The 12,211-nt window shown below is 42.6% G+C and overlaps 1 protein-coding gene across 1 annotated transcript in view; it reads left to right on the top strand.

The window, feature by feature from the left end:
- The window catches only part of MACO1 (macoilin 1), a 239,647-nt gene that overhangs the window by 37,788 nt on the left and 189,648 nt on the right, over window positions 1-12,211 (top strand). Inside the window, exon 4 of the mRNA XM_069223924.1 lies at window positions 5,843-5,966. Coding sequence (XP_069080025.1) covers window positions 5,843-5,966 — 124 coding nt within the window. The remainder of the gene's footprint in view (window positions 1-5,842; window positions 5,967-12,211) is intronic.

Raw genomic sequence — 12,211 nt, 5'->3', positions numbered from 1 at the left:
TGCACCTCCATGAATTTCCTTTGATCTTTGTTGTGGGACCATTAACATGATCTTGAGAGCGAGGAACCCTTCCACAAAGTCATTGCATGCTGATCGCTGGGATAAATTTGTGGTTTGGTCTGGCACCCACCAGGCTGAACATTTGCAAGCAAAACTGTGGGATGTCTTGTTGTTTGTTTTATCTTGGCCCAGCAAGGACCTGCAGTGGGAACTGTTAAAGGTTAGCCATTTCAACCTTTTTACGTTTGTCTGACCAGCCATCCTTCTTCAAATCACTTATTGTGATGAGATTTCTTAAAGCTTTGCAGCTTATATTTCCAGCAAAACCCTTTGTGATGTCAAGTGGGACTTTAATTTGGTCCTCACTTTCCTTATGTGTACTCCTTTTGAGCCGATGCATAGTTGTCCATGACGCCTCTTGACCTTGAAAACTGTCTTTCTGGCCATGATCCCTTCAGCACGTCATGTGAGTAAGCTTTAGACTCGCTCGATCCAGGTGCCTTATATCAACTTCTTTCTGGGCAAATTGGTGTTGGGAACCTGAGCTGCGTTCTGTCACAAGTAGTGACAGTTCATGTTGGATAAGCATCCCTCTTCAACATTCTAAGCTCCACCTTATCCCTCAAAAGAGGAAGCGGGATCCCATGGCTTGGACCCCAAAAGAGTGTTGTGTTTTTACAATCACACAAAGGACCGTCGGTTGGATGGTCAACTCTTACTGGAGTTCTTTGGAGCAAAGAAGATCAGTGTAGTGCAAATGGTTGGAGATCTGAATAAACTAGTGGGATCACTATCCATTCAAGTGACTCTTGATGCACGTTAAATTTATTTGTGGCAGAGTTTTAGTTAAATCAAGTGTTTGAATGCTAACACCCAGACTGCACTCCTTCCCTGTCCCTGTTTCCTGTGTCAGAGAAAACAAAGCCAGCTGCTCTGTGTACCAATCGATTTCTCAAAGAGGTTCACAAAATTCGGCTTTAAATGGAGCCTCAGTCGACCTACCAAGAAAAATAGTAGATTTAATAAAGATACTCACAACAGACTGTTAAGTCTGTTGGAGAGTGCCAAGATAGTCAGGGAAGAGAGATTGTTATTCTTTATGTTTTATTAAACCTTCCTTAGCCATCTGTGATGGATGCCTTCCTTCTCCTTGGTAAGTAAGATTTCTCTGTACATGTCTATTTATGCCCAATTCCAATTCTTTTTGATATGTTTGAAAGGAGCACATCTTTTATCAATTATTATACCAGTCATCTACATGCCATTTACATGCCATTCATTTATTCTGAAGGCCTCACCTCTATTGATGGCTTGGAAAGTAGGTCCCTGAGAACAAAGGTGAATTTATCTCACATGGCTGGGAATTGAGCAGCCATGATGAGCCTGCTACTTGTAATTCGAAAAACAAATCTCTGTGTCTTCATTGGCCAGTTGTGGCATCAAAGTGAGCCTGTCTTTCTCATTGAAGAATGTATTCATTTTGGCAGATCTTTTAATATTTTTCTGCTGACAGAAAATTCATATAAGATTTGAATACTGTCTTGAATTTTTGGTTCATAGGCCTGATTACAGATAATCAGCTGGAATGCTAAACTGGAAATCCTGAACTTTTGGCATCGTTTTTGCTACAACTTTCAAAATTATTGAAATTTGACTTCTGTCCATGGTGTAACCTTATGTGATCTTCTGTGGATAAAATAATCATGTATGCATACCCTACTTTTTTTGCCCAAAGTCTTATTTATTTTCTTATACTTGAATATATTGTTCCTCTCTTTTATGTGCTTGTAGCCTTTTGGAAGGATGTTTCATGACTGAAAGTGGTAAGGACTTTCAAAGTTCTTCCTCTCTGTCGCCCTCTTCTGCCCCATGCTCTGGGAGATCATTTTGAGGCTCCATCATCTGCTTTTCAGAGAAAGTCCTCTGAATTGTGCTCTATAAGTTTTCCTTATAGATGATGCCCTGTTGGGTCAAGCCATCTTAAAGAATGTTAGAATAGCTGCTCCTTGCTGGTTTATACTTGCTTGGAGATCTTTTCTCACTTTTAAGTCATGTGCAAGAGTACAACCTCTTGTTTACTTTTAAGTATACTTCTTCTGTGGGCTTCCAGCTATTTCATTTGTTACTTTCAGTGTCATTCAAAAATCCTTGCTTGCTAGTGGTCAGTCATGCCTCTTTGTCCCTCCTTTTTCTGTGTGGGAGCAGGGACAAACTACTGTATAGTTACACTTCGTCTTGTTTATCTAGTCTGCAGGAGCCTTTTTTTTCTTTTTTTTTACTTTGTTTCCTGCTCCTGTCCAGGGAAGCTTCTCTTTTTATTTGCAGAGCATTCTTGCTCTGAGCTTAGCTGTAAACAAGGCTTTAAATCAGGCTGTTTTCTTGGTCACATTTGGTCTTTGTGGGCTCTCTGCACCCTCTCTCAGCTGCCTGGCTCCCGCCCTTCCTTGGCTTGGATTTTCTTACTCTACCAGAGCTCTGCAATCCTTTGAGATAGTGCACACTTCAGCTCCATGCTGGGATCCTATTTTCAGCTTCATCAGTGCACCTCATTTCACACACTCCGAACCCTCAGCTGCGCTAGTGGCAGAACCACACACACGCTGTCTGCCAGAGCACTTAAGTTCCTGCAGTCAGTACACTCTGCTGCTCCAGTACTTGGACCTTGGGAGCAGCTCCATCAGTGCACCTCAGTTCACACACTCCAAGCCCTCAGCTGTGCCAGTGCCAGGAACCCCCCACACACTGTCTGCCAGAGCACCTCAGTTCTTCCAGTCAGTACACTCTGCAGATCCAGTACTGGGATCTCGGGCGCAGGTCCATCAGTGCACCTCAGTTCTACCCTGGAGAAGTCACTTCCTTTCCTATACTGGGACCCCGCTCGCACACAGTTCCATTACAGCAACTCAATTCTAATAGTCAGTTCTACTGTCAAGCCAATACTGGACCCAAAAGAGCAAAACACAGCTCAGCCATTGCACCTGAAGTCTAACATCCAACGTCACTCTTGATGGGAACACCACAACTCTGCCAGAACCATCAATTCTAACATTCATTGCACATTTCTTCTCAGTACTAAGGCACACCCACACACCCTTCAGGACTCCTCATTTCTGGCGGACACAGCTCTGTCTATACCTCCAATCCTGCACTGAAGCGCCTTAATATTGCCATATTGGGGGTACACATACAACTCTGCTAATGCACCTCCTGCTGTTCTGTAGTGCCCCCTGCTATTTCACACTCTGACTTCTGTTTGAGGACGTGGAGGAGCCAATTAAATCTATTCTTAGCTGCCGTCTTTATTTGGGAGGGTATGTTTCACTTACCTCACTCCGTTCTTTCCTTTACCCTGTTTACTTCTCAATGTTTTCTTTCTCCCCCACACAGTAACAGTTTTGCTCTTTCTTTCAACTGTTTATTTCTATTCTATTCCTTTCCCTTTTTTTATTTCCATCTTCCTCTTGCTACCTCCTCTTCCAAACTCACAAAACTTGGTTATTTCTTTTCTTGTTTCGTTTCTCTCTTTTTTTCTTTCATCAGGCGTTCATTCTTTCACTATTTTTTCTCTCCCCTTCTTTCTTTCTCTTTTATTTGCTCTTTCCTTTGACTCAGTATGCGTCCTTTCACTTTATTTTTTAAGACCTTTCGTCGTTCCTTTCTCTGGTGTTTTTCTTATCTTTATCTGCCAATGCATGTTTTAATATAAATCCCTCTTTCTACCAGCTGTATGTGGAAGCCACAAGTTACTTGTTAGGACCCAAAATGTCAAAGTGGTTTTCCCATTCTGTGTTTCTGGAAATTGTGTGAGTATATACATGCACTGGTTCTTTAGCTACTTGTTTCTCCCACCATCTCTTTTTTTCCTCTAAGGTTAATTTTTCTCTTTCTTTTCACACTTCTTTCATTATTTTTCCTCTTTAACTTTCGTTTGCTAGTTTACTTCCCTTTTTTCTTTTGTCTCACGTGTTTGCTCTATTTTGTCTGTTGTATTTCTTTTGCCTCTCTTTTCGTGCCCCATCCGCTTTCTCTCCCGAGGCCTAGTTATCAATGGAGCAACAGGTGCAGTGGCACCAGGGCCCAGAGACCTATGGACCTCACTCAACTCTAATTACTGCTCTATTTTCCTACCAGAATTCCAGTCAACCATTTTCCTTTCTTACTCCATGGCCCATGGCGCCGTTGCCAGGCCACTTGTCCTCCATCTTTACTTCTGACTCCCTCTCTCCTTTCACTCTCCAAACCGTCGTCCCATTATATTTTTGTTATGGTGTTTTACGCATTACACTCTAATGCCAAAAGTTAATTTCTGATAAAGGTTTATATGATAATTGTATATGTTTTAAGATAGAGTAAGAAAGCAAATGGAAGTGTTTCAGTTCAATGATGGGCCACTGGCATTATATGAGAGGAAAAGATGAAATTACGAGGCAGGGTGACCATTTTACGTGGCAAGAAATGTCCAGGTATGAATTTACAATGCCAATAGCTCTAATTCAAGAAAATGTGAGATCTATTGCATTGTAAATACTTATTTGATCTAGGTGCTTGATATAACAGTAAGAATAGGTTATTAACTACAGTATTTCTGCTTCTCTTCAACCTTGTCTGATTCATTACAGCAGCACGCTCGCTACTCAGCTTTAAGCCCAACTATGCATGTTTAAACTGAGTTTTTCGCTGAGCAAATACAGACTATTCGAGGCCTAGTGGATGCAGGTCATCAGCACGGACAAACGAGCAGGCTTGCTCTGGGTTCTAGTACATTGAATTATGCTCCTGTCCGGTTCATCATAGGGATGGATTGCTTAAATATTTGTGAAGGATGGTCGTGGTGTGGCTAGGAAAATTAGTGGACCCATAGTGCTAACAGGAACTTCTTTCCAACCCGCTTAAACATTATCTACAGACAGTTGTAAAATGCCTTGTGAGTCTGGCTTAGTACACATGAAATTCTTTAAAAAAAAAAAAAAAAAATACGGTATACTTTGCTACTATTCTTTGTTCTGTTCGGAACTGTGAATTTACTTGTTGTATTATGTCTGCATATTACACTTGGTATCTTTCATTCCTTCTTAAGTGTAGCCCATGCACCGCAGTCTAAAACATACCTGTGTTTCTGTTGGACATTTGACTGTGTTGTACTTTATTTGTAATAAGAATGACGCTTTTTTATTACTGATACGTGCTATTTGGCATATTTCATTTACATAGCAGAATGTTTGTGTGATAGCATTTACAAATTAATTCCTTCCTTTTGAAGTAATATTTTCTTGAAATACGTTTTATTAAATTAATACTGAAAATTCGATATTACTTAAAGTAAGTCAACATAGATAGGCCTTTTTTTTTTCTTCTTCACATCTCTAGTTCTACTGTTAACTTTTGTCAGCCACGGGTTTGTGTAAATTTGTGAAGTTATGTTTATGTTCCCATCCTAATCTATCCGTTTGCCATGTCTAACAATAAATTGTCTCAATTCTGTGGCGATACTTCTAGTTACTTTGGTTGATATGGCATTTTCCTCACTCCCTCTCAATTTCTGCACTCACTTGTAGGGAAATACCTAATTTCATGCATATTCGAAGCAATGAAAGAAAGGCAAAAGTAAGAGTGTCAAAGGGGACAGCTCATTTGCTGCTAGCATTATGAATTCGAAAACACAGTGTGTGAAATTCAGGTTAATACGTGCATTAATTTCCAGTTGTTGTCGTCCAGCTTGCCTTCAGTGCAAACAAAGACAAATCCCAAGAAGCTCCTCAGAAATGTTTTTTGTTAGAAAAAAAAAAAAAAAAAGCCACTCAAATTTCTAACAACTGTTTGTTTTCATTTTATTCCCGCACAGAAAGGGGTGTATGTTTACCAACAGTATCATTATGGATACTTTTTGTTTACATTGAAGCAGCAATTAGATTTAAAGATCTAAAGAATTTTCATGTAGACCTTTGCCGTCCATTTGCTGCACACTGGTAAGTTTCTATTTGTATTTCTTTTGTTTTTGCTGCAAATGCATATGTTAATTACAAGATTAGTCATACTTGTATTTCCAGGAGTGACTGTTTAACAGCTTGAGTACTGCTACTCCACTAAATTGTTCATGGCAGTTAGTGTTCTCCAATCAAACTGCACCTTTATTGGTACTTGGTGTACTCCAAACACTGTATAAGGGTGTCTGTCACTTCTCATGACCATTATAAATAAGGTGACGAAATCTCAGTTGTGATCCTACCAGATAGGAAACTTATAATGTATTTTATTTTAATCATAGTAATGGCTCACCGCCTACACTCTTGGCCTTGATATGGATGGTTGGGAACACCTTGTGGCTTTAACTTATATATATATATATATATTTTGCACGCGAATGTTGACATACCTATGTGTGCATGAACATTTTCTGTGCCTGTCATTCATTTTTTTTTTTAATTGGCAAGGTTTAAGGTGAGTTTTGAAAAAAGTGTATTGCCTACAATACGTGTGCTGCTTGCCTTTTAAATTTTAAGTGATGAACTGCTATAAACCTTTGTACTTTTTCTTTTCTTGACATTGGAGGGCAGTCTCTTCTAGATAAGGTTACTAGGAACAATGCACCAACCCCCATAAACATCTGCTTGCCTCTTATCTCTCCTTGCCATTTTTATTTCCAAACCAGATGAAATAAGCTGTGCACCTCCTGTTTTTTTGTTTTTTTCCCTTGCTGCGTGGTGGGTAATTTTACAAATGGGATAATTAGCAAGTATGCTCCAGTGTTAATCAACTTACTCTGCAAGCCAGTTTGTTTTATTACTGATGGTTATATAGCATAAACCACTCCCAAATAGGCAGCATTTTTATGTAAAAAGGTTATCTATGCTACTGTAATACTTGGTTACAGAAAACACACAGATGCACTTTATCTCCTCCTTGCGAAATACAATTGTATTGGAAGGATCGTTCCACGCACAAAGCTTCTATTGTATTCTTTGTCCCGTGCCATCAACTCTCCTCTGATGTACCTAGGTCTTTGTAGTAGAGACTATAAGTTAATGCCATAGGTCAAGCTCCTATGATTGCATATCCTATCTGATATTTTCCAAACTTTCCATCTCTTTTATCGTGGTCTGCACTCTAACCCATCTGTTAATGTTCTGTGCCTTTAGCTGTTGTGATAGGGTAATTTGCAAAAATCATCCATCGTGCTACCTTGTCCCTTCCTTCATAAATGTAAGTCTTCTTAAATTAGCCGTGATCTCAGTCTCCATTCTCGTTGAGTGAGCAACTCCTTCATTAAAGGTCTTCCCTTCTTCAGAGTGAAGGATATTGTGGGGTGTTCGCAGGGAGAAATCTCCCTTGTTCTCCAAGGGTGGGATGGTTGGTTTATTTATATATATATATATATTATAGTATCTCCTCTCTCTCATCTTTCTCCTCTTTCTCCTCTCTCAATCTCTCTCTCTCTCGATTCTAATACTCTTTGGGCCGCATTCCAGTCCTGTATCTGTACTATTAGTGGCAGCAATCAACCATATCCAAATCAACCATGTTCGCACTCAAAAAGGGACAGTCCGCCTGAACTACTAGGCTACATTTCCTCTGAATGGGAATGCAAGTAACTCCAGATTATTTACCAGTCGTTAAGATTAATTCAAGCATTGTGCATACTACTCATTTTGTTTAACTCCAGACACCCCTGCCAGGCTCTTTTTCCAAAGCCAACGGCAGCACTATATTGTTTTAATTAAGTTTATATTAGTGATGCATGCATTTGTGTGACCATCTTAGCAATGTTGACTATAAAGAGAATGGAGCACACTACTACATAGTTTCCTAATATCAAATAAGTTGTATGCATGGATCCCTAAATTGTATAGAAGAAAAATAGAGGTAAAACTGATTATTCAATTGTGATATCAGTGGTGTTGGACAGTTTCCAGATTGTGGTAATGACATTTTCAAAAAATATTTTTTAATACTGACGATACCAATGTAATCTCAGAACAAATATAAAGATAATTGAAAACAAAACAATAGAAAAAATCAAAGAAAAGCCAAAATATGAACATATACAGCAGAAAACATATTTAAACCACACATCATTGAAAATTCAAACCAAAACAGTCTATCTCCAAGAATTGATCATAATCAGTACACCCAATTCCAAATATTTCATGGAACGAGGGTATAATGTCCAAATTATTGACTTGGGACAATGGAAGTTCTTGCCATCCAATATGAAAAGTGATGATACAGTCCAGACCAAGTTCATCCTGTCATCCAATACGTAAAGATGATTGCACACTCCAAACCGGATTCAGCCGACACGTGTTTCGTCCTATAAAGGACTTTATCAAGGCTTATCTTATTATGTTGAAAGAGAAACTGTTCAAGATATGGTAAGCCGATTAGATGCAGCATCCAATATGTCTTGTGAATAAAGACCGTACCGCGATAACCATCCTCCTCAGTCAAAATCTTAGCAATGTTGATGAATACATGCAGACTCATAACTTACTGAAACTGGGCCTAGTGTTTTTTCACCTCATTGAAAAAAAAACTGATTGGATGACAGTTGTATTCTAAGGTACTAGATTTGCTGGACCTCCCCTCTTAAAACAAAAAATGAGGCTTCTACAGTGATTATTATTATATGAACTTTTTGAGTTAAGAGGCATCGTCCTGTACGGATTCCAAATCCTGTTTTTCTGATGGCGTGTCACATTTGGCCTCTGCCTCACTGTGTAGATGGGATCTCCCCCCTCTTCTGTGGTCCAGTGTGAAACCGAAAGAGTCTGCATTCAAGAAGCAAGCCATGCCTCAATTATCTAAACACTGGTGGTTCAGGAGCAGGATGGATGTATAACTCTAAATGCTAAGAGCTAGCCTAATGTTTGCTTGTGTGTGAGAGAAAACGTTAGACTGGGTGGTATGAAAGTCATCTTTGGTTTCTCACCAGTCAGCTGAACATTTTACAGTTAGCTTGCAAGTTGAGCTGACCTGTCATGTAATCTGTTGCCAAGTTGTTCATGACTTCTTGATTTTGCAAGAAAATTAAATTCTGATGGATACAACTGCCTGTGGATTCCTCACCTTATGAATTCACCCAAGCGCCAGCATCCAACGGAAAATTTTCTTCCCAGCTCTCCATGTCGACGAGGACGTCACAATTGAACAGCTCCATGCGACTCCGTCGGACGTCACCGTGCCAATAAGAGGTCCTCGCCGGCGTGCTGACGTCAGTTCCCTTTTTTCTTGCCTCTGACGCTAACAGTTTTCTCCTAGCTCTCGGTACTATTGGAGGTGTTCCATCTTGTTGCTAGTTTCGATCTGGTTTCTAGTTACAATGTCTCCTCCTAGGAAGTCGGGGTTCAAGCCATGTCGAGAGTGCTGGGGTCGCATGTTGGTTACTGACCCTCATGACGATTGCCTTTGGTGTCTGAGCTCTGGGCATGACGTCGAGGAGTGTGTTTCTTGCCAGAGCATGAATCCAGAGGCTTTGAAGGAAAGAGAGGCCAAACTCTTTTTGGCAAGGCGAAGAAGGGGCATAAGAGCCATCGTAGATCCTCTTCCCATGCTTCTTCGAAGAGGCATAAGAAACGGTGTCCTCATGACTCGTGGTGTCGTTCGGCTCTGAGCCAATTAAGATCAAGGTCTCCATCTCGTCGGTTACGTGGGAGGTGAGTCCGATGGTGACTCCACAAGCTCAGAGCCCTGAGGCTTCTCCGGCGCAGTTAGTCTTGGAGGTAGTGGCACCTCCAGACAGTCCTCGATTTTCACCTGCTGCTGATGAGTCCGATGTCCACCAAGCACAGGTGTGCAACATGGAGATCAGTGGTATCCTGCCTTCCCGGCTCCGGGAGCGGATCCGGCGGTATGTTTGAATGCCATTTTCAATGCAATGGCCCCTGCTGGTCCACCGGCTGGTCCCACGGGTCCGAAGGCATTTTTCGTTGGGCCCCCCTGCTCCATACAAGGCGGTGCCGTTTATGCCATTCTATCCGGCTGAGGGTGCCGGACCGTCGCAGATGATGTCGCCTCGAGGTCCTGTGGTTTCCATGACATTGCCTTCCAGGCCTATGGCGCCGATTTCATCACCCCGTTAGCCGGCGCCGATAGTGCAGCCGCAAGTGTCCTCTGTGCCATTGGGATCCATTCCGGCGCCAGATCAAAGTGATGGATTCGACCAAAGTCAACCTTCCTCTCCTGTTCCACGTCACGTTTTGAAGCCAGTGTTATCGACGTCGGCCAATTCTATGTCGACGCCAAGGTTGGAGGCTAGACTGAGGTCACGCAGAAAGGCCTTGAGACTCTTAGAAGAGGAAGAGTACCAAAGGCAGTTGTTGGAGGAGGGGGAGATTGTGGACCCCTTTGGAGAATGTCAAGGGCTGGATTCGGCCAGTGGGCTTGACACTTCCCCGGAATGGGACTTGTCTTCACCCGGGGAGTTCACGGAGGAGGCAGCCTCCTTTCACACAGTGATCAGGAAGGCGGCAGAGTTTTTAGATCTTCCATTGCCTGCTGCAGAGGTTAAGACAAACATTTTAACGGAGGTCCTGCATCCTTCTTCAACTTCTGCGGATCCTTTGCTTCCATTCAATGATGCTCTTAGGGAGCCCATATTAGAGCTTTGGAGGAGGCCTGTGTTGTCGCCTGTTGTGATTAGATCTGTAGCACGAAGATATAGAGTGGCGCCTGGTGATCTGGGGTTTTAATTGAAACATCCTACCCTGGAGAGTCTGGTGATTCAGGCCTCCTGCTCTGCACGGTGTTTTCCAGGCTCCTTCCCTGTGATTCCATCATACAGGGAATCCAAAAGGATTGTCTCGTCTTGCAGCATGGCTCTCAAGGCTGCAAATGCTACATGTGTTCTGGGTAGATACGTCCACGCCCTGATGGACTCCGTGAAGGCTATGGTTCCTGACCTGCCGCTGGATGTACAGATACCATTTGGTGAACTCCTATCTGATGCGCAGGCTGCGGCAAAACAAATAATCCAGTCTGGTCTGGATTCCACGGACTCGGTGGCCAGGGCAATGGGTACATCTATCGCTAGCAGGAGGCACGCTTGCTTGAGGTCCTCTGGGTTTTCTCCGGATGTACAGACCACTTTTTCGGATTTGCCCTTTGATGGGGAAAAGCTGTTTGGTGATAAAGCGGACTCTGCCCCAGAGCGCTTTAAAGATAGTCGGGCCACGGCGAAGTTTTTGGGTCTGCAAGCATCTTCTTTTACCTCTTTCAGGTCCTTTCGGAGGTTCAGGGGGTTTGGGCGTGGAGCCGTTTACCGTGGGAGACCCCAGTCCACGGTCCAGCAGCCTACCAGCCTCCCATATCGATTCTTTAGAGGGCAGGAGAGCGTTAGGACCAGAGGGGCCACCCAGCAGCACCCTGCATCATCCTCTTCCTCTGGAGGACAACAGCAAGGGAAGCAGCCCTAGTTTTCTACCCTTTATCAACCATACTTCTCCCACGAGTGGGAGTTACTTACATCCGACTCATGGGTTCTAAACATTGTGAGAAAAGGATATGCTCTCCCTTTTCAGGAGTTTCCTCCTCTCATCCCTCCCTGTCCCTCGTTTTGCTTAGAAGACCATCTCCTGTTGTTGCAGCAGGCGGTTCAGATCCTATTGTCAAAAAGTGAGATGGAGTTGGTTCTAGAGCAGGAAAGGGGTCAGGGTTATTATTCAGGATACTTCCTGATCCCCAAGAAGGACAGTCATTTGAGACCCATTGTAGACCTGAGGATTTTGAATTTATTCCTCAAACAGGAAAAATTCAAGATGCTGACTCTGGCACAGGTACTTCTGGCATTGAACAGAGAGGATTGGATGGTGACTGTTGACTTGCAGGATGCTTACTTTCATATCCCTATACTCAAATTGCACAGGAAGTATCTCCGGTTTGTCGTGGGGTCGCAACACTACCAGTTTGTGGTCCTTCCGTTTGGTCTTACTTCAGCACCTCGAGTCACGAAGGTGATGGCAATGGTAGCAGCAAGTCTCAGAAGGAAAGGGATATCGGTATTCCCTTACCTGGACGATTGGTTGAACAAAGCCAAGTCTCCAGAGCTTGTGCTGCGTCACTTGCAGATGACAACTCAGTTGTTGTTCAGTCTGGGTTTTTCGATAAATGTACCCAAATCTCACCTGGAGCTCTCTCAACGCCTCCTGTTCATGGGTACAGTACTGGATACAACATTGAATCGGGCCTATCCTTCGCCTCAGCGGATTCAGGACATTAA

This window comes from Pleurodeles waltl, chromosome 3_1 (genome assembly GCF_031143425.1).
Source record: "Pleurodeles waltl isolate 20211129_DDA chromosome 3_1, aPleWal1.hap1.20221129, whole genome shotgun sequence".
In the NCBI taxonomy this organism is placed as follows: domain Eukaryota; kingdom Metazoa; phylum Chordata; class Amphibia; order Caudata; family Salamandridae; genus Pleurodeles; species Pleurodeles waltl.
Note: the sequence above shows the minus strand (reverse complement) of the source record. Positions and strands in the feature narration are given on the sequence as shown.